This window comes from Enhydra lutris, unplaced genomic scaffold, assembly GCF_002288905.1.
Source record: "Enhydra lutris kenyoni isolate GAN:26980312 unplaced genomic scaffold, ASM228890v2 scaffoldscaffold18, whole genome shotgun sequence".
Lineage (NCBI taxonomy): Eukaryota > Metazoa > Chordata > Mammalia > Carnivora > Mustelidae > Enhydra > Enhydra lutris.
Window position 1 is genome coordinate 17,593,284 of NW_019154102.1, and position 26,958 is coordinate 17,620,241.

The 26,958-nt window shown below is 44.0% G+C and overlaps 1 protein-coding gene across 5 annotated transcripts in view; it reads left to right on the forward strand.

The window, feature by feature from the left end:
- Positions 1-3,360: 3,360 nt before the first annotated feature.
- The window catches only part of LOC111148024 (Meis homeobox 1), a 134,111-nt gene continuing 110,513 nt past the window's right edge, over positions 3,361-26,958 (forward strand). For 3 of the 5 annotated variants that reach the window (XM_022504370.1, XM_022504374.1, XM_022504373.1), the window contains exons 1-6: positions 3,361-3,668; positions 5,533-5,759; positions 7,585-7,726; positions 8,250-8,300; positions 9,089-9,139; positions 10,622-10,768. In XM_022504370.1, coding sequence (XP_022360078.1) covers positions 3,657-3,668; positions 5,533-5,759; positions 7,585-7,726; positions 8,250-8,300; positions 9,089-9,139; positions 10,622-10,768 — 630 coding nt within the window. In that variant the 5' untranslated portion in view covers positions 3,361-3,656. Of the gene's footprint in view, positions 3,669-5,532; positions 5,760-7,584; positions 7,727-8,249; positions 8,301-9,088; positions 9,140-10,621; positions 10,769-15,777; positions 15,784-26,958 lie in introns of all 5 variants that reach the window. The other 2 variants (XM_022504371.1, XM_022504372.1) reach the window with 1 other exon arrangement.

Consider the following 26,958-nt stretch of genomic DNA (forward strand, 5'->3'; position numbering starts at 1 on the left):
TCGCAGTAAATTTCTCTCAGTTAAATTATACTAACACAATTTCCCTCGCAGTTCATTTAAGGATCATAAATGTAGATGTGCCCGTGTGGATGTTTGCCTCGACCTCCCCCCTCCTCCCCTTTTGCATTCCCCCCTCCAGCCAGCCGCTCTGAAGCCTGGCGGGCCTGCTGGACCTGCAGTGCCCACACCCACCGCGTGCAGCTGTCGGAAGGCGCTCAGGTGAGGGCCGAAGCTGCCTGGGGTTCGGGGAAGACTTGCAGGCTGCCGGCCCAGTTTGGTCCTCCTGGTAATCGGAAAGGATTGCGTTGCCTGGCCCAGCCAACGCGGTTTCCCGAGAATTAAACAGAGAAATCGCCTTCCGGAGAGCGTAGGTTCCATCTTGGCCTGAAGTTCTGTTTCCAAGTTCACGTTGGGGCGGCTGGGGTGGGGTGGGGGTGGGAGTGTCAGGCAATGGCGTAGAAGCTGGTAATTCACCTGGATTCACCCTCGGCTTTGACATGCGGGCCTGCCTTAACCTCCCGCGTGATACACCGGGGCGTCTGTATCCCAAAACCACATGTTTGCGATGGAGAAAAGTTAAATATCCTGAAAAGGGTGGGCACGGTGATTAGAGAGAGAAAGAGAGAAAGGAAGAGAGAAGAGAAATGCAAACGATGAGGATCCTAGGATTTTTTTAAACAGTCGGAGCTCTTTCAAGGCAAAGCGCATCTGAAGGCTTTGGATGAACATGTCAGTTCTTTAGCCACAGATGGGGCGAGTACGGTGTCTGGGCGAGGGTGGTGTGTGTGCGGGAGGCTGGGAAGAGACTCAGCAGCTCGGCTTTATGAAAATCCCACTATAGGGGGGTGGGGAGAACTGGGCGTTGACTCGTACGAAGTACTAAAGGAATAGACAACGCTTAGGGAGACTATGCGCGCTGGAGGGAACCTGATTCCAGATATAGGTTCTGATGCTCGCCCTGTGTCCCTTGCTCTTCGAAAGCCCACTTAACAGAAACTTGAGTCCTACCTCTCGGACTGATGCAAATTCTTTTAGTTTGTACATTAAGAGTTAGCCTCAATATATTTGAGAGCTCCTAACCTTTTCCAAACAACCTCTGCGGATAGGAGCACTCTAATCTTTCTCAAAACTCTTTCTCCTATCTACAGCCCCCCTTTAGGACGAGGGTTCGGTTCGCAGCTGGCGGAGTGGGATGGGGGTGGGGGCGATGGGAGCGAGAGGCCGACTGCTTTGGGGGGAGTCAGCCTTTTGGCCACCATCAGGGCGGGAATGGGGACTGGCAGTTTGCATTCCCGGCAGATCGAAGCTCCCTGCTGATCGATTATTTGATAATTGATTTTCCCCGCAGCCAATGCGCGGCCGCTTTGGCAGAAGCGCCTCCTGATTGGCCGAGCCCTCCTCCACGGCTGCCTACCGAGATTTGGGTGAGCTCATTTTCCAGTCGACCGCAGGGGGAGTTTTCCGTGAGGTTTCAGCTGGAGGGAGGAAAAAAAAATCCTGCTCCGAGCCGAGCGAGCTGCGAGCCTTGCTCGAGGATGTGAGGTTTCCAGCCCGCTGGTCGAGCTGCTGTGGCCGAGCTATCTAGGCGTATCAGAGCCGGGCGGGCAGAAAAATAAGAAACGAAAATAACACCGCCAAGTATAATAATAAAAGGCAAGCTCAGAGTAGGAGAATAAAGAGAGAATTTTGTTGTTGTGAAGCCAGAAAATAGGTATTGAAAGGGAGAAAGTTAAAATCAGTGGCTGGTTTGACCCTCCGAGTTGCGGGTTGGGACAGGTTTTTGTCTGAAAATCTCAGCTCCCGAAGTGAATTTCTTTTTCTTTGGTACTGGGAGTTTTCCCTGAGCCGGGATGGGGGCAGGAAAGAGGAGTGGGAGGAAGAAGGGCTGGGGAGAAGAGCGCTGAGCGTCGCGGGGGAGAGAGCTTGGGGCGCGGGGTCCCTCCAGGCCCCAGCACGGCCGAGGCCAGAGCCCCTAGGCGCTTGGAAGACAAAGGCTGCGCGGCGGTAGCCCGAACCCAGCGCGCCGACCCTGCCGCGCCGCGCCCTGGGCGCACGGCTTCCTCGCTCGGAGCGGGTCAGAGAAAGAGCCTGCTGCCCTGAGTCTCTCCGGCCCGGGCTCCACCCGCTGCTCCGAGCCCGCGTCGGGTTTCGCTTTCCTGCGATCATAAATAGCTTCGTGTTTGTAAACAGGCGCTGGGGGCACATTCCCCGCTCTCAGCTCATTGTTCCCTCCCTTCCTCTCCCACTTCGCGCAGGACGCCGGGGCTGGGGCTGGGGCCTCCGGGACTAGGAGGTGGGGGAGGTCCAGACCCCAAAGTGAGAAAATGCAAGCATTTCCTTTCCTTGGGCCGGGTGTCCACCTCTGACAGCAACTCTAAGCTGGATCTGCAGAAAGCCCCAGCCTTCACCACCCCCACGTTCTCGGGACTCCTGAGCAGAGCCTTTCCCAGCCTTGCTCCTGCTCATCTTCTCTCCCCGTTTGACTTTCCTACTTGGGGTGGTCAGTTGTGAGAATCCAATACTTTCCGCATTAGTCCCCTTGGCCCCGAAAAATACTGGCAGACCCCAATAATTTCGAGGAAAGTCATGAAGTCTATGCGCAGAGCCCTGTGCAAAATAACTCCCACTGCTGCCTGCCCCGCGTTTATTCCCAATTTATTTCAAGAGAGTCGGCTTTGGGGAGAGTGTCTGGAAGGGGGGTGGGGGGAGAAAAGACTACGGAAAATAAAGCCTGCAGCCGGGGGTTCCTGCCCGCGTTTGTGCGCGTGTGCCCTGGGTGTGTGGGTGTTTGTGCCTGGGCGTGCGATTTAATGGAGCGCCTCTCTGCCTCTCCAGTGCGGCCAGAGCTCGCTTCGCGCACCCACCCCTGCCGAGGAGCCTACTTGCTGCAGCCCAATGCATTGTGTAAGACGCGACCTGTTATGGCCACCACTACTTCCGGGTTCTAGCATTCTGGTCGGAATCCACCTCTCCGCCTGTGCAACACACACTTTACACACGCACGGGGACTGCAAGCGGGCAGCATCGATCGTGGCTCCTTTAAGACAAACTCAGACAGACATTTTTTTTAACCCTCCTCCTCTAATCTCCCTCCAGTGCAGCAGTTGCAAAGAGGGAGAGAGAGAGAAAGAGAAAGAGCGAGCGAGAGAAGAGAGAAACTGATTAGGAATTAGGACTGATTCAAGGGAAGCGAGCGCTAGGGCTTTGTGCATTTGAATATTAACATTTGAGGTGTTCTGACCAGAAGAAGACAGAGCGGATGATCATTCATTCACCACGTTGACAACCTCGCCTGTGATTGACAGCCGGAGTGGCAGAAAGCCATGAGATTTGGTAGTTGGGTCTGAGGGGCGCTCTTTTTTTTTTTTTTTTTTAAACTGATTTTTTTTGGGGGAGAGAAGATCTGCTTTTTTTTGCCCCCGCTGCTGTCTTGGAAACGGAGCGCTTTTATGCTCAGTGACTCGGGCGCTTTGCTTCAGGTCCCGTAGACCGAAGATCTGGGACCAGTAGCTCACGTTGCTGGAGACGTTAAGGGATTTTTCGTCGTGCTTTAAAAAAATTTTTTTTCCGGGGGAGTTTGCTTATTTGTTTCTTTTCACACTGGCCTTAAAGAGGATATATTAGAAGTTGAAGTAGGAAGGGAGCCAGGGAGGCCGATGGCGCAAAGGGTACGTATTAAAAAACAATTGTGAAACTCAAATGTGAGATTAAATTGAAACGTGGCTGAAAGACACTGCTAAAAAGTTTCCTTTTTTTTCTCTGTCTTTTTGAATGAGGCTCCTAAAGCCGTGGCCTAAAGGGAGAGAATTTATTCAGTGCATTTGTAGACTTACGTATGTTACATGTAATTAATTCAAGTAATCAAGTTTTCTATAGATTCCTAACCAGCAGCTATATAAATAAAAATACAAGCTTGGGCAATCATCTGTTTAAAAAACAAAAACAAAAAGCACTAGATATCTAATGCTATAATGTGAGTGTTCAGGGAGCATAAGTTTAAAGCTATTTTTAAAGGAAATGAAGCAGCTAGAAACTTCTGATGCGTTATTGATTGTGCTCATCTTTTAATATCATTAGAAGTATTTAGCTTTTTTTAAGCAAATGACTTTGTCATAGTACAATGGCTTTGGGGGTCGGAAAACATTCATCTTTTAAAAGTGATTTTAATGTGCATGGATTTTTATAAAAGGTAATACTTCGAAAGTTTTTGTTAGAAAAGCCCTCCACTAATTGGATACTAAGCACACAGCTACTCACTTTAAAAATGCAATACTAATTTCCCCAATATTCCTATTTGAATGGAAATGTAGTGAGAGTAAAGTGAGACAATGACAACCCAACTGAGGTAGTTTCTTAAAAGAAAGGGGAGTCTACAAAAAGCCTTCCTTGCATAATTTCTGTCCTGGCCCTCAAAGCCCTGTTTGCAAAAGAAAGTTACTAGGCTGACACATTTTTCTTTACTGCTTTGGTTCAGGCAAATGTCAGCGTTCTTCCAAACTATTTTCACACCTCTATCTTTAAGGAGATGAAAGTGGCAATTCCTCTTTTCTTTGAAAATCATTTGACTCTCGGCGCCTCCAAATCTTGGGAAAAGAACTTGCCGGGAATGAAGCAAGGAGAAAATCCTAAATAGCTAAATTTTGCACACAAGAATAATGACAATCAATATGAAAGTAGTTTTTCTGAAGAGAGAATATGGGGGTTGTGTATGCATTTGCTTTTGAATTTACTTTACACCTGATGAGTTACATTTGTCTCACTAACTTCTAGTCTGGGGGGAAAGTTCATAAGAGTAAAGAAAATACAATATTTAGCTGTTTGAACTATAGGTTTTCTTTAACTTCGAGGGGAAATTGCCCATTCTAAATTCAGCTCTAATGAACATGAAAAGCTACGTTCTCTAAGTTTCACTTATAAAGAAGCCAGTTGGTTTTGTATAATTTAACAGAGTTTGTCTTGGAAAGCAAAGGAAATGCAGTGTCTTGCAGGACTGCCTAACCCCACGCTGGCAGAGAAATAAAATGAGAAGCCTGTCTGAATTCATGTGCTTAGCTTAGCTGTTCCCATCGTAACTTTTTTTTTTTTTTTTTTTTTAATTCCCCCTGATGGGAAGGGGCTGTGAAACTAGGCAGGCTTGCTGCACTGTCCTGGCACGTTTTATTATTGTGATTTTGAATTTCCTCCTCTAGAGAAGTGCACGTTTTACCTTCCGCCCTCCGGGAGAATGCCTCCCTTTCTTTCCTTCTTTCTTCCTTCCTTCCTTGCCAAAGGATCCTGAATTTCTGAACTAGTTGATAGGGACACAAGTTAGGGCAAGACCGTTCATCCCAGCCGAGTCTCAGAGAGAATCCTAGAATTTTTACTGTAGAAATCATTTTTAAAATAAAAAATCTCAACTTTAGAGATGCAAGGCCACTGAATTCCGGGTTGAAGGATCGAGCTGGACTGACATTATATAAGCTCCGTGCCCTGCTGTCTCCCCATTTGCCCGCCTGGCCTTCTGAACCTTGTTTTCTCCTGTTTGTCATGCAGTACGACGATCTACCCCATTATGGGGGCATGGATGGAGTAGGCATCCCCTCCACGATGTATGGGGACCCGCATGCGGCCAGGTCCATGCAGCCGGTCCACCACCTGAACCACGGGCCTCCTCTGCACTCGCATCAATACCCGCACACAGCTCACACCAACGCCATGGCCCCCAGCATGGGTTCCTCCGTCAATGACGCTTTAAAGAGAGATAAAGATGCCATTTATGGGTAGGTACAATGGGCAGCAGGTTAAGTAGTAGAGACGTGACGTTTCCTCTATTTCCCTGTGCCCTCGGTAAAAGGAAAGCTCTATGGATTGGAGGTACACTATTTGGTAACTTTTCATTTGCATTGCATGGAGAATTTGTTGGGGGGGGCACGGCCTGCCATCCCGGACGCCCCCCATCTCCTCACATGGTCAGCGCTTGCCCAGCACCCGGCTCTGCCAAGGCTGTGCCAGCGAGGGGGGTCGCCCTGCAGGAGAAGTTGCCAAAGGTCCCTCATCTCCTCTCAGACCCTGGCTCGGTAGCTCAGCGGGTTGGAGTCCTCTCTTGCTCGACTTCGCTGGGAGAGCCTTGGGGATTTCTAAATGTAGGCGCCTTTGTGTTGGAACGAAACTTTTAGTTTAAGGGAAAATCTTTTAAGCCACTGATTGTTCTGACTTGCTAAGTTTACTCAGCAACCGTATGCTGGCTGGGCCGCCGCACAATAAAATCAAGGGAGGACAGTTGCAGGTCAGGCAAGGGGGAACATGCTTTGCATTTAGGGAGTTTGACCACCGTCGGCAAGGAGAGAGCTCGCTCTGAATTGTTCTAGACATTAAGAAACTTCTAGCTGTTTTAGCACTTTGTGTTCAAAGGCGAAACCTGCAGCATTTGGAAGTAGGTGTGGGGGTGCTCTCAGGCCAGTGTTGTTTTCAGACTGTGGTTTACACCGTGTTCTCTCAGGCCAGTCGATTGGACCCAGGGCTGGTAAAATCCCTTGAAAGTCGCTTGTGCCTACTGTGTGCTCATGAATTTGGGGACCTCGTTTTACTTTGCAGCAACTTTTATTTCTATTTATTTCTTCTTTTGGAAAAGAAAAAATCAGGCAACACTGACCCTCCCCAGCTGAAAACCCTTTCTGCTTTATCTTCTGGTCCCTTGTGCAATGGGCTTGTTGAAATCCCAGCGTTCTCTCCTTAGCGTTAACTGCAAATGGTTTAGGCGCCGGGACAGAACATTTGGGGAAGCTTTGAAAAGGACCCCAAACTGTTAAATTCCCGGCTGGGCTGTGAGAGCCAATAAAAGATTTGAGACACCTCCTTGAGCATTAGTAGAAGCGTTTTTTTTAATGGGTTGAGATAAGCGACATCTAGGCCCCTCACCATACTAGCTGCTTAGCCATTCCGCAGAGACAAAAATGAAAGGCTTTACCGCAGGAGCATTTGAAGGAACTTTCTTTTGGGGGCAGTGGGGGCCATTGGCTAAGGGAGGGAAGTGCTCAGGGAGCTGAGGAGGGGCCTTGCTGCTCTCCGAGGGCCGTGGGGGTCGAGATCGGTACGTGCAGCCCTCTGTCAGTCGGTCCTGCAGCCAGAGAGGTCCTTTCCCCAAGTTAGCTGAGCGCCTGCCACCAAGATCCCCCGAGCCTTGGGCTTCGCGAGGCTGCCTTGGGGGAACACACTTGAACAAGCCTTCCCAACCGCCGCGCCCACCGCCTTTCTTCTCCACCAGGTCCTAGATGTGCCGCGGAGGGACGAGGGCTAGTCGGGGTGGGAAACTTAATTCAAAATGGCTGCTGGAACCGCTTGGGTTTTATTCTTAGCAAATGTTACCAATTTCTCCGGCCAGATATGCTGAACCGATCCTCAGATACTGTCTTTGGATAAGGGCCTCCGACTTCGGAGCCCTTGGAGGAAGGGGAGGTGAGCAGTCACCTGGTGGGGGGGGGGGAGTAGATGACAAAATCAGGGGATCCCCGGCTCGAGCTCCTCTGGCTGTTTTTCTTGGGGGCCTTTTTTCACTGACTCGGGACTAACCATTGTGTTGTTTGTGACTGTTGTATTTTCTTGCAGACACCCCCTCTTCCCTCTCTTAGCACTGATTTTTGAGAAATGTGAATTAGCTACTTGTACCCCCCGCGAGCCGGGGGTGGCGGGAGGGGACGTCTGCTCGTCAGAGTCATTCAATGAAGATATAGCCGTGTTCGCCAAACAGGTCAGCAAAAATATATGTTTAAAAAGTAAAGAAAAAAGAAAAAAAGAAAGAAACTCCCTCCCCCACCCAGCACATTTTCAAAAGTAACCAGCAAATAGTCCGCCCTAAGCCATGCCTGAGACTTCTACCCTGAGATTATCCTCCTATATGAGTGTCTGCGGACGACTTAAAATCACCCATAGTCTGCCCAGCTCCCGCTTCGTGACCTGACGCAGAAAGCTCACCCTATAAAATAAAATCACAACGCGCTGTAGCTGCCTTGGTCTTGGAGAGCGGGCAGCGTCCTCTAGAAGCAGAGTTTCTGGTAGAAGTAACCAAGTAACCCTGAGCTCTGGGCTTGTTTTTGGCTTATTTGATTCACACTGAAGGGTTTCTGCGCGGGACGAACTCGGTGTCACCCAGTCCTTCCCGGAGGTTACATCTTTGCCCCCGACAGTGTAATGAGGCAAGAGACTAGGAAGGTGACCAGATTTCAAATGTTCTTTCTTCCCTCCCCCACCCCCTCCTTCTCACTTGTATTTAGATTCGCGCAGAAAAACCTCTATTTTCTTCTAATCCAGAACTGGATAACTTGGTAAGAGTGGACCCCTTCCTCCCCCCCCCCAACACCCCCCCCCCCCAAGCCCCCAGCCTTGCTTGAAGCGCCCCAAGGTTTCGAGACGGGTCTTCCCGTAGCTGCCAGGCGGCTGCAGACGCTTCCGTCCACGGACAAGTGGTCCGGGACAAGATCCCGGGGAAATAAATTCATCTCGAGAGGGGCCGGGCAAGCCGGCGCGGGGAAACGCGAGCTTTTGTTTTTTATGACAGCCGGGCAGCGCAGCTCTAATCAGCGCGGGGATTTATCTCCGGGCCTGTCAGCGTGTGTGCTTAAACTTTGCGGACTTCCCAGCCCTCAAAGTCGCGTCACGAGGGCAGCAACGGGGCAAGAGCCCCCAAAGCACCAGTATGCCTGAAAGGTGTACGGAAAGCGGCAGAAAGTTTGCAGTGTGAAAAGCCACACGTTGGGGACTATTTGGAATATTTTCGGTGCATTCCTTACAAGGAAACATCTAGTCCAGGGATGTGGCCCTTTCAGGTGGGGTGGGGGCAGTGGGGCTGAGAAGGGGAAGAGCCATGGGAGAGGAGAGTGTTTATGATCCCCACTTAGATGCTTTGTTGTTGTTTTAGCTATTTTTTTTCTCCTTAAGAAATATAAACCTCTAGATGGTACCCAGTCGCTGCTATTAAGTTTTAGTGTTATTGCCATAAATCAAAATAACTCTATTTACTTGGGGGGGGGGATAGGCTGGAGATGGTAGAGCTGTGACAGCCAATTTTCTGCAAACTAGGAATAGGGTGCTCATTCTTTTTGTATCTTTGCAGATGATTCAAGCCATACAAGTATTAAGGTTTCATCTGTTGGAATTAGAGAAGGTAATTTCTCTAGCCTCTTTTCCTTTTGCTTTCTCCTCACCCCCAAACTTGAGGGGGTGGGGCGGGGTGGGGTGGGGGGAGGGTTCTGAATGGCTGAAGTTCAGGCTTCTGAGACATTTGCATAAATGTCTTTCTTTCTGGTAATTAGTGTCAAGGCCAATCTTAGCGTCCATTTCTCTTTGCAGTTTAATTACAATTTCAGCCACTAAACCCGGCATCTCAAATGCCCCAGCCTTGTATTCATTCTTAATACTTTGCTGGCTTTGTATAAATAGTTGCAATTCTATGCATCTCTCTTGATGTTTAGAATGCTGTTGTGAGTTTGCTTTACAGGTTATATACTTTTGTGATCTCTTCTCTTCCTCTTCCCCCCTTTTCTTTGCTACCTCTGGGTGGGTGGGTGAGGGAGTTTTGTTTAGTTTTGGTGAGTTTCTGGAAGACAGTCTGAGAGCAGCGGCAGGTCAGACACAGAGGAGAGGCGCAGGGAGGAGGAGGAGGAGTGGTCAGGGAGTCTGGAGGAGGTGGTGGGGGAGGCACATTAAACCTTGTGCAGAGACAAAGCAGAGTTGATAGTTGTGTCAATTTCTTGAATCTGTGAATCCTGCACACACCCCACCTTCACACTCAAGAAAGGGTGTGGGATAACATGATTTTGCTAGCTGTTCTATAAATCTCAGCAATAAAAACTTAATGCATTGTAATTCAAACTAACATTAAATTGCAAGCACACTGGGGTTTCTTGTGAGTTTGTGCATGTCAGTGATGCCTGAGGCCTGTAAGAGACCACTCCACTTAAACCTAAATATTTTGAAGCTTTCTTTTCCCTTTTTTAAAAAAATCAATTTGATACTTTTTTTTGTGGCTGTAGGTGTTTTTCATATCATGAGTACTGGCAATTTGATTTTCTTCTATTTTTTGAAAGTATCCTAAAATATGCTTCTTATGGGAAGAATCCCTAATCACAAATGTTATAAGGACTTGGGCTGTCAGACATATGTCCTATGCCACCACAGTTCTGGTCCTTTGGAGGTGTGTGTGTGTGTATATATATATATATAGAGAGAGAGAGAGAGAGAGAGAGATCTATATATATACATATATTCACATTTTCCCTTAGACTCATTGGAAAAGGACTTATGATAAAGTAAGTGGATGAAATTAAATAGTTTACCTTAAATGTCACCCACGCAGGTCACCTCTCTAATGGCCACAGCCCTGGGAGCAGATGAATTTAACACGGGTGTTGAATATGTTGTAGCCTGTGAATCATCTTGTCACTGTCAATTTTCTGGGATATCTCTATTTTGCAAGAAAAGAAAGTTATTCCTAATTCTGGATGCGTCTGGGGGTCTCTGGAGGACAATTGCTCTGTGTTTCCCTATTTGGAAGTTTGGATCTCACAAGGGGGGTGGTTTGCACTTGTCAATGTCATTTATGCACTCCTGATTATATTTCCATTTTTTTATTTCTGTCATAATGTAGGTACACGAATTATGTGACAATTTCTGCCACCGGTATATTAGCTGTTTGAAAGGGAAAATGCCTATCGATTTGGTGATAGACGATAGAGAAGGAGGATCAAAATCAGACAGTGAAGATATAACAAGATCAGCAAATCTAACCGACCAGGTATGCGCTTTTCAATTTCAACATCCCTAGGAAAAAAAAAAATCTGTATGCATATTGCTTGCTGGGTCACTACCACCTCTTTTTATTATTTGCATATGATTAAGTCCCTTTTAGATACATTTCCATCGAAATGAAAATTTTTGAATAATGTGGCTATTATTGCTTCATTAAGGCTGGCTCTGGGATTCGACCTGGAGAGATGAGCTTGTAAAAGCTTTGCCTGCAAACTTGACCTGTTTCTTGTCGCTTTTAATTTTTGTCTTTATTTTATTTACCCTCTATAATAATGGGAGTGTTAACTGCCAGTGACCGCCTCTGATTGTAGGGCTTTGTTCTGGAGCATTTTTTCCCCCTTCTATTTCGAAGAAAAGAAAAGTGTAGGGTCTGCTTATTTCTTATTTTATTAGGAATAAACCCAAGATAGGTGGTCTAAGAGAGACAGCGAGGGTTTGAAATCTAGCAAATGCTGGCTATTTTCTCCCTGTCTATACGGTTCATTAGCCTGTCTTGTCAGTTTTCCTCGGCCGAGCGCTTCTAGACCTCACTGAACATTGCTTTGTGCGGTGCTCGCTGCAAGCTCGCCCATTTTATTGTACTTAATAGAAAAAATAAGACCAGGCCGAGGTTATAAAAACAGATAAATATGGATGTTTCTCCTCCTCCTTTCCACTCATCCTCCAGCTGGTACGCGCACTGGGCCCTCTGGGTTGGCAGCTTTTGGAAGTGTCAGCGTCAGAGACAGCCTGCAACTCCTGATGTGGGGGGGGGGGGACCTCGCGCCACCCTCCCTCTCAGCTGTGGGCCTTTGCTTGTTTGCCCCCTCCTCTCCGGAGCTCCCTTCAGGCCCTTCTTCCGCCGCGTTGCTAAGTGGGGACGACTTTTATTTGGAGTTGCTGGGGGATTTCTCTCCCTCTCTCACCCTAACACCACTGTTTGCTCCCAGTCTCTCTCTCTCTCTCTTTCTCTCTCTCTCTTTCTCCTGTCGCTGCGTCTCTGGATTGGCCCAAAGAAATTGCAAAAATGCAATGAAAGTGAAAACCTGAGGAGCGGGTGAGATGAACCGGGCTCAGGACAGCTCTCTGCTGCGAATTGCTGAAACGTGAATAGAGATTGGGGTTGCGGGTCTCCTCTGGCCTCTCCATACAGAAGTGAAGGCCTAGAGTTGTTTCTCTTTCTGACTTGGCACGTGAGTTCTGTCTTGTGGGGGAGAGATCAGCCTGCCTTTGTTAAGCGAAAGGATAGCCAGTCACGCAGTTTTCCTTTGCAAGCTCTGCCACGATCGCTGTTGGCTAGTCGCTATCTTGTAGAGTCCTTGCAGGAGTGCCCGACTCCTGGGTCTTGGTGTCATCCTAAAAGTTTTCTTCTCTCAACATCACCCTCTTAACATAAATTCCCAGCTTGGATTTCTCTTGGTAATGCCGCAACAGAGGCCGAATTCCTCCTTTCCCCAAGAGCAGTGGAGGGTAGGCAGAGGTGAGCTTTAAAAACACCAGCGCCGGTTCTTTACTGTGATTTGGCAAGTTGCAAACTTTCGGCAGTGTAGACGAGTGCACAGAACAGGCAGTCTGAGCATTCCCCGTGCGGCCCGCCGAGGTGGGAAAACTGCAGGCGGCTCCCGGCCCCCCGCTCCGGCCCTGCAGGCTGCCGGCCTCCCGCCTGGTTCAGCCTGCCAGCCCTCGCCCTGGAGCTGCTAAATGCAGATTCCGCTGAGGAACCCTCGGGTAGCTGCTGTTGAATAAAAATTGTAATCCAACAAGCCTAACTAGAAAATGGGATTCTAAGAGCTCCGGAGTGCTGGGTACATAAAGCTATTTGAGCAAATTACAAGAATCGCTTAGGGGCATGAATGAAATCAACACTTTAATTGCCTCCAAAATGAAGATTTATACCCCATTTTCTCAACGAATCATTATTTTATTAAAGTCAAAGATAAAGGACCAAAGCTATGGGTTTTTATTGGGGAGGGGGACACAAAAATGGTACAACATCATTGTTTTCCCCCTACTCCTTCGGCAAACTTTTGATACACAATTAGCTTAATTTGAGATATACAGATTGGTAGGCAATTGTAGTGGATAAAAATTCGCATTTTATTCTCCCTCACCTAAAAAAATGAGAAGTGTGAATCCAGCTCCCTCCACTTACTGGGGGGCTTCGCAGCTTTTACTGGGCTCGTGGCGCTGTTGGCCAATGCGCGTGGGCGTACTCGCGTGACCCCTCCAGCTCACCTAGGTCTTGGTCGCGGAGGACGGTAAACCCAAGTTTTGTTTTTCCTAATTGTCCGCTTCCCGAGAGCCAGGAGCGAGTGTGCCTGGGGTCTCCTGGGAGCTGGGAGCGCAGAGCAGGGCACACGCGGGACCTAGCCTCGGCCCGGGAGAGGAGTCCCCTGCTCTGGGAGGTGGGGAGACGGAGACCAGGCACTAGGGCCGCCCGCTGGGCGCCAGTTCTTCCGACTGAAGCCTGTTTGCAGGTCCCTGGGAGCGCTGGACCCTTGGTGCGGCGCCCTGGGGGCTGGGCCCAAAAAGGACGGCCTCGCCACCTGTCTGCGAATGTGGCCCAGCCAGTTTGAGCCCCGGCAGAGGGTGCGCTCCGGGACTGGATGCTTCAGGTGTGGTGCGAGCGCTGGTCCTCGTTAGCTCATTAACCCCTCTGTCTCTAGGGCCTGCTGGCGGCACGGTTTATTTTATTTTACTTTTATCTTCGGAGGGCGCCAAGGCTGCACCTAGCTGGGATCGACGACTTTGATACCAACTGGTTTCCCGGAGGGCTAAATCGGCGGATATCCATTTGGCCTCGTAGTTTTTGTTTTTGTTTTTGTTTTTTAATTTTTATCAGATTAAGACGCAAGTATAAGCCGTGATCCCGTTTACCCCCTACATCTATGTTCTCCCCGAACCCCTTCCCGCCCACTTCCACTCCCAGACCCTGAGGAGCCAGGCCTGAGAGTCACCTCCGGCGGGAGCAGGCCTCCCGGGCGCCCTCTCCCGACGGCCTCGCTCCCAGCTCGGCACGGGCACTCCCGACGTCCGGGGACCGGGGACAGGCGAGGTGCGCCGGGGGCTTCTGGGCCTCGGCTCCCGGCCAGTGCCGGACTGCACCGCGGGAGCGGGAGCAGGGGGAAACGATGGTGCGAGGCGTGGAGTCGAGGGTTGAGCCTGGTTGTCAGGGGAGAAGAAAGCTGGCCCGTTGGGCGGCAGGACGCCTGTTTGGGGGGGGGGGGGGGGTGGTTCCAGGTGGACCTGGGGCCGTCAAGACGGGTTAGGCGGGGAAGAGCCTGGCCTCCCAGACGTTAGACTTTAGGTCTCGCTCCCAGAAGGAGCCGTCGAATGAAGTCTTCCTTCCCAGGGCGGTCGGTTGCTCGCCATTCCTTGAATCTAAGCGTTTCCACTCCAAGAACCAGTCCAGAGAGTGGAGGGAGAGCAGTGAAGAGCCTCCGGGCCCCCAAGGCCGCCTCCCGAGGTGGCCACGTCTGCTCGTAGGGAGCGCGGACTAGCGGGGCCTGTGCTCAGGTGCCAGCCCGGGTTTCCCACAAGCAGCGGGAGGCAAAGAAATGGTCCCTTTGGATTACAATTTTTATTCAACAGCAGCTCTCCGGGGGGTCCTCAGCTGAATCTGCATTTAACAGCTCTTGGGTGAGGGCTGGCGGGCTGCACAGGGCGCCCTGTTGCATGTTAATCCAGATTTGTGCCTGACATCTGGGGAGAAGTAATGTGGCTCAAGGAGATGGAACCAGAAAGCCACGTACGCCAGGCAGGTTAAATGCCAAGTGCTGCTAAAACTCCCCGGGGAGGAGGATCGGCCTCTGGGGCTGTGCGGCCCAGGCTGGAAAGCGCCAGGCCTGGGGCCTGGGGGATCCAGGGCAGCCTTGGGCCAGTGAGCTTTGGTTCCCAAGTGGGCTAGGAAAACCCTGGTGGCGGTTGCTTTATTTTAAAAATGTGAGGTGTTGTTTCTAAAGCATCCTTTGAGTTAAAAATTCTTAAAACTGAACTTGGACTTGACTGAAAACGCCCCCTCCCTGCCAAGTGGGGTAGGGATGCATCCAAGGGAGATTTAAGCTTTCTCTTTTGGAGAGGTGTTTTGGTAAGAAATGGGGACGAGAGGGCAAAGGACAGCCTGATGTCCTTGATGAATTGGATCTGCTGCTTTAGAAAAAAAAAAAATAGATGAGGCCACTGGATATTTATTAATACTAGAAATGCAGGCAATTTGTTTTCATCCAATAAAAAAACTGGCCAAAAACAGCAAGAGACGGGGAAATGGTCCCTTTGCCAGGTAGATTGTTTCTAAATGCTTTCACATGGACACACCTTATTTAAATTGTAAATACTTCAGAGGGTCCCAATTAATGCCTTTGTCTTGGATACTCTCAGTCCCTAGGCCTTGCGTCCATGGGGGTCTTAGATTCATCTAACTTTACTCTTTGATTGTTGTTGTGGGTCTTATGTTGTACTCTTAATTACCCCCCTCCACTTTTTTTTTTTTTAAATATGTAAAGGGAAATTGTGGCAAGATTCTCTTTAATGATTAAATAATAAGGTGTTGACTGCTTGTCACTACATTGGCTAATTGGGATGTTCATTCTAGGCCCTTTATGGCTTAGTATCCTTTGAATTAAAACTTAGTTGTTTACCAGGTGTGTTTTTATTGTTGCTTTCTGATTGGCTTTTAAAAATTTTTATTCCTGTATAGTTAATATACAGCGTTATATCAGTTTCAGGTATAGAGTATAGTGACTCAGAAGTTTCATGTATTAGTCCGTGCTCATCAAGATAAGTGTACTCTTAATCTGATTGGCTTTTAGCATGTATCTGTGTGAATTTCAGAGTAGGTATGTATTGATTCCTAATAGGGGCACTTAAAAAACATTTTAGGAAAAGAAAGTGAAGAGTATATGCAGATGGGTTGAGATCAGTTACACTGTTAAATGTCTGTAAGTCTAAACGCTACTACAAAAGTTATTTCCTTTTCATAGTGCATCTCTCTGTCTCTCTCTCTCTCTCAAGTGGAAGTCCCCAGTGCAAGTTCCATGGTTAATGGAAAGCAATGATACTAATACTACTTTGTACAAAGCAAAGCCATAACAGTAACTATTGTTCAGTGATTTAACTAGCTCTGCAGCAATAGGTCACTCAAATAGCAATCCCTCTCCTACCAGAATGACTCCATTGCTCATGATTTGGAAATATATAGAGTGGTTTTGTGCACTGTTGCTATTGGTCCTAACTTAGAGACTTTTATTAGAAAACGTGGAGAAGCTTACATAGTAGAGGAAGATGAGTAGAAGGAAGAAAAAAAAGGAGTAACATATGGGCACTGCTTTCAGAAAAGTAACAGATATCATGCTATAATTGCCCAACTTTGAAAATAAACAAATTTTAAATCATTATATTTTCAAGCCCTTGTATGTTTAAATGTCAAAATGTTTGGCATCGTCCAAAAGATTTAAAACACAGATGTTGTAGGGTGAGGGAAGGAAAAGTATGCAGAAAAAAAAACTCCATACTCTTAAAAACAAAGACTATTTGTGGCCCCATGGTAGAAACGGGCTTATTAAGGTCAAGCAGATAGGCTAAAATATTGACACGAGTCTTACTGTAGTAAAACTAGCATACCTTCCCTCGTAGGTAGACTGGGAGAAACTGTAAAGAATTCATAATAAGTTATATTAAGACACTTGTTGTAAATATTGTCAACATGAATTCAAATGAAGTCTTTTTGTATTGGTGATGTTATGCTTTCCATTGCAATAACAATATTTTCTTATGAAACGTAAATATGTCAAATGTGAAATGCTTAAGTTTTAATAAATGATCATTTAATCATCAAACAACCCAAGTATGTATACAGAAACTTTTAAAGGAAAGTCGGCATACTGCCAAATTCCTGTAGAGACTAGCAGGGAAGTGATCAAAAAATGAACACAAAATAAGACTTCCTGTAAGAAGGTCTATAATTCAACATTATTTGACTCCACTGTCAGGGAAATAATTGAAGGATAGTAAACTGATACCATTCTCATTCATTTTTGTTACACAGTCTTAAACGTTTGCACTAGTAGCGATTTACATGGCCTTTTTTGGATTATGAGATCTGTCATATGTGTATCAAAGTATTACTTGAATTTACGTTATAACTGAAACAAAATTTTTTGTCATTTCTCCTGACTGCAAGAATTTAATTTAATATTTAAAAATTTCATCAAAACTATGGGAAAGTACTCTTTTATAGATAAAGAAATAAAAATAAAATACATGTGACTCTGTATCTGATAGTTGTACAGATGTCAGGCTTAAAGGTTTGCAGAATCACAAGTAAAACAACCCTAGTGTAAATCATGTACAGCTTGGTGTTCTTACTCAGGAGGACCCATCGCCATATAAGACCTGTTTTAAAAGTTAGAGTCTAAAACACAAAACACTCTTCCAATTTGAATTTTTAAAATAATTAATAAATAATAATTAATAATAATTCCAAAATTCGCCTTTTGGGGATTTAGTAAAAGTTTGGCGATTTTGCTATCCTTAATATTTGTGAATAAACCTTACATGCATAAAATCAATTTTGAAAAATTCGAGCAGATGAGTGTATGTATGTAGTGTAAAAAAAAAAAAAAAAGGACGTTCTCACTTTATCCTTAATTAAAAGTGCCATGATTTCGGGGGTATAGGAATTTGCAAGAGGTTTTTGGAATCTTAAAACAGCCTCTCCAGGAAGTATACCTTCATTGGGCAAATTGCTGGATTTCCCACACTTGTAAATTTGACATTTTAATAAATGGCACAGAGGATACCACTGGAAATAAGCAAGAATATAGTCATTTAAAAATTTGTCACTAGAATCCAATTTCAATCAATTTAATGCATTCATGTGTGCAGAATTAAAGCAATTGGCAACACTTTGCTAGACTCTTTCTGAACACTTTTTTTTTTTCTCCAAGTAGCATTTCTTAATCTAGGAAATATATTTTTGTTAAAGGAAAATACAGGAGTGCAAATCTTTTGAAATTGTTTTATATTTCTGGGCTTCTTGGTTAAGAATTCCTAAAATTGACCAAAACATACCATTAAAAGTTTTCTCTGATGGAAAAAAGCTTAATTCTGCATTTATTGAATTATGTACCTGTTGTTCATTGGCATCATGAGTAAATACAGTTAAATACAAATTATAGCCTGAACTAAGTCATTAACTGTCTTCAAGATATGCAATAATCCTGCTATCACTTTTCTATGGCATATGCACCACTGTGTATGCCATAAACTAATGGAGGATAAATAAATTGTGAAAATAAATTCTATATTACTTATAATCCTCCAAAACACATTTCTATAATTGATTCTCCCATTGGTACTTTTCATGACTCTATTTACAGTTAATAGGATTTATAATCATGAGGTAAAGAACCTTGAGTGTGAAATGTTATGGTTCTTTAAAAAACTTAAATGAAATCATAGTTTTCCTCAGAAAGGAATTGCTGCCACTATTAATAAGTTTACTAAGTAATACTCTTAAAATCACCATGACTTTTTACAAGTTTACCAAGTTTAAGCAACATTCTTAGTCTTGCTACTTTTTTTCATTTTGAAACAATACAAAGTCTTAAATTTTACCCTGGATTTAAACATAGGTTATTTTGACTCATATAGAAGATCGTGGTTGGTGGGGAATTAACATTTTGAGCGATATTAGAATGATTCCAGGACAACACATAACTTGGAATTAATTGTTGTTGATGAATTCCCATTTCTCTAGATTTTTCCCTCATACTTTACAGCACCACATGGTAGCTTGTTTATTATTAGTTGTAAATATCTGGGCTGGTGGTTCCTATTTAGCAAAGCAGCACTCTGGTTCTTTCTTTCTAATCACTTCTTTTCCACTGTTTGGTAAACCTCCTAGCCTGAGATTTGAACTTGAACTAGTTTGCTAGGTCTCATTTCCCTATTTGAGCACCTTGTGGGCTATTACCCACACGTGGGTTTATTTTCCTGCAAAGATGAAAAATGTTACTCACTTTAGAGCAGGAATGAGTAGAGACCAAAGTCATCAAATACTCCCAGCCTGTGCTTTACAGTTAGGCGCAAAACTGAAAACTGTTGTTCTTGTTTGCCTTCCCTAGGGCTCTGAATACTTGATATAAAGAGTCATATCAGTCCTTTTGTGTTCTTCCTCTTAAGGCCTAAATGTTTATTTTCAGTGACTGTATTCTTAACGGATAGTCCATATTTGTTCCCACACCTCCACGATTTGCATTTTATTCTGCATTTGCATTCACACTGTGTCCCCTAGAAACTCTTTAAAGTGAAGTGTGTTTATGACTATTATGAAACTCTGGAAAATGAAGTTTGTAATGAAATCGACACAGTCATCAAAAGGACAATGAAGGGAGCAATTTGATGTAAACCCAGAGTTTTCTTATGCCATCCCAACTTGCAAAAGGGTTATCTCCCTTTTTAAAAAAAATATTAGAAGCTGAATGAATCAGAATTTCTTTGACAATAAAACTCCTCCTAATGTCTCCATAACTATTTGGATGTGTTCTCGAACATTAACTTAATTTGATAGACAAGCTATAATTAACTGTGACCTATAGTGTTTTCTGTTATTCAGACAGTATTCCTTAGCGATTTGAAAACTTAATTTCCAACTAAATGGTGTACAATGTCTGACGTTCTAAAGGCCTACTTATACCATTTACAAGAAGTGGAAATAGTTTGTGTGTCTCTGGGGCTTCAAAGGGAGATTCTTTGAGGGTGAGGACTAACAATTTTTACAATGTAAAATCCTAGCAAACTAACTAGCACAGGTGGACTTTGGGAGGATTTTGTTTTGTTTTGTTTTGTTTTTAAGGTAGCCTTCCTTTCTGTTCACTGCAACGTTAAACATTATTCACAGGGATGAAAAAATAAAACCACCGTGTTTCATGAGACAAAAATGCATACATGACATTTTAAGTCCAGTTATTTTATTGATCATAAAAAGCAGTAGTGTAGAGAGAGAATTAAAATTGCAGCAAATAGGTAAGCTGCTGCAATCAGAATAGAAACTTTAGCAGTAAAATTAAATCGGGTATTTTGGGTTCCACTGAAACATTGACTTGCAAGTCCCCACCGGATCTGAAATCCTTTTAAAACCCCCATTTCAGAATATTTAGTGTAAGAACTTTGTAGTAATTCCCCACTGAACATTACTTTCATTTGAAATTGTTCATTCATAAGAGACTCAGTCTCCTGAGTAGCCACCCTGCCCTTCACTCTTGAACAGTTCAGATAAATGTATTATTTATTTACAGTCTATTGTATACATTATTTATGGGAAATATGCTATAACTGTGCAGAGCATATGGAATTTATCTTTGAGACATATGGGTGGTATCTGTACCCAAAGTGGCATAACCCTCAGTAGATAACAAGGTTACCCTCAGTATGCAGATAAGTATTGTCCCTTAGAGCCTCAATACGTGTTTGTATGTCATAATTCTAGATGCAAATGCAGTTTTCCGTTTTCTTTTTCATTGTCATAGTTTTCTTGGCTCTAGCTTCTGCCAAAGGGAATCAGGAACTTTACATTTCCAGGTGGTCTTGGTGATGAAGTCATATGTTGGAGGACAAAAACAAGATATCGAGGAGCAGAACATTAACCCCTTCCTTTCTTTCAGTTTGCTTCTTTGTCCTTTACTGTGTTTCCCATTTTCTGAAGAAAATTGGCCGTGAAATTTTAATGCTAGTTGTGTATTTGGTGGCTCGGCCTATTGTTTCACCACATTTGGGGATTTTGTTAGCCGTATTTGAGAACAAAATCACCAAGAAAAATATCAGACTCCTTGTGTCCCGCACTTCCTTGTGCAGAATAATGGAGACATCTAGACTGTGCTTGTTCCATGCATATCAAGTGTATTGTCGGTGTTCGAGTATTTTCTATTCTGATAATTATTCAGAGCCAGTAACAATCTGCATTTGAGGGAGTATAAACATTTTTATTCTGGAATTTGGAATTTGCAGCAACTCAATTTGATTTTCCAAATTACCCTGGCATTTCAATTAGATGCATTGTTCTTCACTCTTCTGTTTCGACATTCTGAAGGTTTGCTTGCCACCCTAATAGTGAGTTGTTTGAGTGTTTAATATTTATTGAGGGCATGTAAAGAACGTGCCAATAGAGAAAGAGGAGAATAAAACATTAAGAAATCAATTATGGGGCTTTTTTCACTTGGAGTATACGTCTAATACTCCACATACTCGATAACTGCTAAAATAGTATGAACAGCCCCAGAATAATAGCTTTGCATATGGCTGAAGAATGGCATTCCCATGAACTGGAACCCCTTGAAAAGTGAACCAATAGTAAAACTCAGACTCCTGCTTCTTGAGTTCACAGCCACCTACGTTGGTCTCTCAGTTAAGTGACTTGAAATGTAGAGAACTTGGCCATTCTAAGAATCAGAAATGTAAATGAAATTTCAGAATGCCTTGAGAAAGGCCTTTCTGATGATTTCACCCAGGATAAATAATGAAGGAAAGGGAGAGAGAGAGCTTGCTCAAGGATTCAAAAATCCTTGAAGAATGACAGATTCTTTGAAAATACAATTTGGCTGAAAATTTAAAAAGCTGGAAGTGCTTCTGAAAAAAACCACAGGGAAATTGGAGAATATCCTCTAGCTAATTGTTAGTGCAAATCAGTGGTATATGTAAATTTCCATGATTCTTTTGTTCAAAGTATAATGCTATAAGGGAAAAAAAAAAAAAACAAACAAGAGTAGATCTTGGCTGAATTGTTTTTTTCTTCTTCTCATGTCAGAATTGTGGATTTTCTGATTTGAGAGTTTAGAGGTAGAAGAGATTTCAGAAACACTTGAGAAAGAGCAATTAAGTGTACTGATTGTAACTTTTAGTTATACAACCTCTCAGGCTGGGAGTGTTTCAATAAGATATATATAATTTAGAGCCAGAGCACTGGTATTTGACTCTAGGCTTTTCTGGGAGAGGATAAGGCACTGCTCTGGCCATGAGCCTCAGTGTCATCATCTATAACACAGGGATAAGGAACCCATCATATGGAGTTACTGTGACAACTAAATATGAATGAATGTAGAGTGTTTAAAACCAGAAACCTTAAATAAACAGCATATTAAATGATGCTTTATCCCCTTGTATTCTGCCTAACCTTCAGCAGCACGAGTTTGACTTGGGGAGGGAAGATAGGGTGGTTGTTAATGAGGTGCTATTTTATAGACCATTTTATAATCATAGAGCTTAAGGAAAATGTCTTTTTAATTCTTATTAGGTGGGGTCACTATTATTCTGATGTCCTCATAGTGTAAAAGGAGACTGGACACTCAGTTGTGTCCTGAAATAGTACTCAAAATCACTACAGATGCGCTTTCAGGTTCAACCTCAAGTAACAGTTATGGGCAGATCTGGAGCTACATACTTTTCTCCACACTTCTGAGTGCAAATGCTTCATAGTTAGTGACCAGTTGCTTACAAGGGCTTATTATCTTCTCATGCTAAGGATACAATGTTTTTGCATTATCAGGATGTTCTTTTTGCTAGGATGGTTGCCTGGAAAATTTGTGGTTTGATGTTGTTTTACATAAGACACTTTTGCGTTTATTTCATCATAATTTGTTTGCAGAATGAGGAGCACTGAATACTGAGTTTCAAATGTAAAATAAAACATTAGGAAGCAAGCAGTCTTACAAAAGGGATTTTATAACATCAGGTAATACTGGCATATAATTTACAGATTCTTCTGTCACTCCTAAATAGAAACGATAGAAAATAATCTGAATTTCAGCAGAAAGCTCTCAGAAGATAAATAAGGAGTATGGTTTGAAATATTTACATACAAATATTTGGAGATACAATGGTGCCGGTTGGATTAGAGTGTTTGTTTGTTTAAACGTTTTAATTCTGAATTACAGTTCACAGATATTTCAGGAGTAGAAGTATATAGAATCGTTAGTCATTTAATATAAGGGTTTACTTTTATTAATTGCGTGCCAGCCAGAATACAATGGCACAGGAAAAAGAGAGATTATTGAAACATAAATAAGTATTTCCACTAAGATTCCTAGTGTAATAAGGCTTTATTGTCTCTTCCGTTCATGAGATTTTTCTCCACAACAAACTGCTTAGTAGAATTTGAACATTCAGGGCACCCAAATAATTTCTAAATTACTCATCAACTTTCCAGTTATGAGGTTTGGGTAAAACTGCTTGTTATCCCTTGGTAGTAGTTTCCCTTTGGTAGTAATTATTCTTTCCCCATGTCATTGTTGGAGTGTACCTGCCCTGTGTGAGAATCTGTGTTATCTTCTGAGATCACGGTGGGGTCACCAAGAAATGCTGCTTGCTTTGGTTCTTGATGTAGACACATTGGGCCACAGGTATCAGTGCTGTGTGGATTTCATGAGGAAAGCTTTTGGAATATTTTGGGTGGTGTTTTATACCTGTAGAGTTTTTCCTTAGCCTTACCGATTTCATTTTTAATGTCGTGGATGAATTAATTCCACTCTGCAGGTCCGTAATAACCTGAGAGTGTCAGAGTTGAGTCCTAAAAGATATCAGGCTGCGAAAGTCAGATCTTAAGGAGCATGGGCAAAGTGACCCAGTGTGCTGGGTCTGGCCTCTTAACGCCACCGCCTTCACACCTGCCACAGCGGCCAGCCCTGGGGCCTGGGAAGGGGAGCTAGGCATGGGCATTGGCAAGAGAGCAGGCAAGATATTTAAGGGCTGGTAGATTTTTAAAGCTGCATCTAACTGCCAAACTGCTTTAAATTTCATCACAACCTAATTAAAGAATTAAAGTAGTTCCTTTCCACATTCTTTGGCCTTCTTCCACGTGCACACGACGTGTGTAGGTTGCTGTGTACATGGGAGTGTTGAGCGTACATGGGAGTGTGAACTGGTGCATCTCCCCATGCTTGAACCTGAGGCTTTGGGGATTTCTGGAGCTCGTACAATCACCTGATACAAAACTTCTCATTTAAAGATGAAATTACTCCTTGGAGAATTTTCACCAAAGGCAAAAAAGCACAAAAATTCTTCTCCTCCTCTCTACATGCCTCATTACACAGAGATAGAGGATTCAGTGTTTGAAAAATTATCATTTTTGTAGGTTTTATTTGTGGTACGTGAGAAGTAGAAAATCTAGAACTCAATTTAACAGACGCTGTCTCTGCCTTCACAAACTAGCTGCCACTACCATTGTACAATCGTAGATACCTAAATATATATGTATTATTTTATATATAATACCTTTAAATAAATATATATATTTAAAACAATACATCAGAGTTGCTAAGTTTTAGGAAGTTTTTAGAAATCTGCCTTATTGGGTGGTGAGTTAGACACCCTATGCCATGTGCGACGATACCAGCTGGCTCCGACGTGGTGAGCAATGTAACTAAGGGATAATTGGATAATCATTGAGATGTGTTTCTATATTAAAAGTTCGCAATGGCAAGGATGGTAGGGCTGGAAGAGGAAGTGTGGTGTCTTGGTGAGGGCCGTGGATTCTGAGTGGGGATGCTGGATTTCCACTGTCTCACCCCTAATTTACCATCTGCCCTGAGTTACCAAAATTACCCATCAGGCCTCTGTGAAGTGGGGTATTAATAAGCACATTTTATTGCAGCATTAGAAAGGGGCTCAAAGAGGACCCTGGCAGGCCTACAGACTTGGCGAAGGAGAAGGAGTGGGGGCGGGAGAGGGAAGGAAATGAGAAAAAGGAGGAGAGTTGAAGGAGAAAGTCGGAAGAAGTGTGTGAGGGAGATAATCTTGTGGAGAGTGGGCCTCCCTGCAGCCGGCGTAGGCCACCCTGAGGGACACCTCAGACCACCACCAGTCTTCACCCAGCACAACACTTGCCTCCTTGACTTTATCATCTTTCAGCAGGATTGAGTGTGAACTTAGAAGAGGTTTTAGTAGCACACCATTCCCAAGCACTTTTTAATGTGGCCCTTGAATCCACAGTCTGTGTGTGCACTCGAGTATTAATCTGTGAGTTTCTGGTATTTAAAACTATCTAAAAGCTTAAAGGGTAAGAGGACAGTTTCACTGTGTTAAAACAAAATGCACTGCCCAAACTTGTCATGTTGAAATGAATTTGCTTAATGATTTCCAGGGATTTCTTTTTTTTGAAATGTGTGTAAAGAATTTTATACTTTTAATCTGAATGACCTGAATTTGAAGTTGGGGAGACATAGCCTCCAAGAAGTGTGTTCTGAGAAGAACAGGGTTTACCCAGGGTTCTAGCAAAGTGTGGGTGCTGTTTGATGGTTGATTGACTTGAATGCTTATACTGTATATTTGGGTAATCTGGCAGATGCAAACGGGGGCCACCAACATTTTTAAATAGGGCTTTTAGCCTATCAGACTTTAAATAACTCATAAATAAAGCAATCCTAGTACTTCCAATTTCTCAACTTCAAGTACTCCCTGATCAACATGTATCCCTTTTTATAGCAGTGCTCGAACCCTTCTCTCTTCCTCTCTCTGTGTATGGATCTCTCTGGCCCCCTTTTCTCCCATAGCTTGTTGATTGGGAGACATATAAGGCATCATTTCCACTGAAGTTCTGTGCCTTTAAGGGTCCTGAGAGACACTGTTGAGACAGAAGTGCAAGGTCTAGGGGAGGGGACTAAGTAGATGTGGCCACCCTGGCTCTGTGTGTGTGTGTGTGTGTGTGTGTGTGTGTGTGTGTGTATGTGTGACGGTGGCCGTCAGCAGCCCTGTCTGCCGTGGCTCAGGGACAAGGGCAGACCCTTGAGTGTGAACGTTTGTACAGACCCTGCAGGTGTGGGAACGTGAGCGTGTGTGCGCAGGAATATCGCGCACGTTGGTGAGTTCCCAATGTGGCCTGGAGACTCCCCTGGTCTGGAGGGACTGCATTGTTCACGCTGGGAGACAAGCCAGCTCTTTCAGGCCACTAGAGATCATTTGCTAAAGAGACCCCGGTGGTTTGAAAAAGTAAATGTACTTCCCAAAGAGGAAACCACCTATGGGTAGGTGCAGACCAACCTCACGTTTTGAACCCTGTGATTATTTCATCAATTTCTACATAGCTGCTGGCTGACCTCTTCAATCTCAAGATCACCACACTCTCATTTATCTACCTTTTTGAATGGGACTGGTAGGGTAGAAATTTTGAAGAACAAAACCCCACTATTTTTCGGTCTGGGGAAAAAAATGATTCTAACATCATGCTGACGTGATGAACGACCAAGAGAGAAAATATGTCAAAATGCTATGTATACTGTAAAGCGATTTATAAATATTAGGCATCAAATTAAACCTGATGGGGTGGGGAGGAGCAAACCACCTGTAAAATCATGTTATTTGAAGGTGAAAATAAGATCAGTGTGCATTCCCTGAGCACACACCAGCTGGGAGATAGCCCAAGGCATACCAAACTGTACACTAAGTCAGCTCAGGTTAGCTATTCTTTCCAAAGGTCTGTAAACTGAGCACACCTGTATGTAGATATTTCAGGTTTGACTGGGTCAACCTATGTTGTTAAATTACAAACTTTAGTAGCTGTCATTTATTGAGTGCTTGCTGCATGCCTGGAAATAGACATATGTTATGCCTACAGAGGATTTTTATTATTTTTTCATTGAAATGTGATTGGCAAAGGAGTCTTTTTTGGTCCCCATTTATGGATTAGGATATCAAGAGTTAGAGAGGATGTGACTTGTCTAAAACCATGTAAATGGTGCAGCCAGATTTGAAGTTGGGATATGGCTACTCTCAAATTTCCTTTCTTTTGACTGTGTTATACTGCAACTGAGTATTTATATATATAAGTAAATGTATATAAATAAAAATGTAAAAATATATAATATATAAAAAGATTTTACATATATTATATATAATATATATGCTTATATATAACTTATATAACTATATATATATTTAAAGATTTTATTTCTTTGAGGGGGAAGGGGCAGAACGAAAGGGAGAGAGAGAATCTCAAGCAGATTTCATGTGGAACAGGGAGCCCAGCGTGGGGCTCAGTCTTACAACCCTGAGATCCTGACCTGAGCCAAAATTGAGTTAGACACTTAACCAACTGAGCCACCCAGGCGTTCCTAATATATATATATGTGTGTGTATATATATATATATATATATATATATGGTGGTGTGTGTTTGTGTGAATGCAAGTGTATGAGATGTTTTTAAATTGTA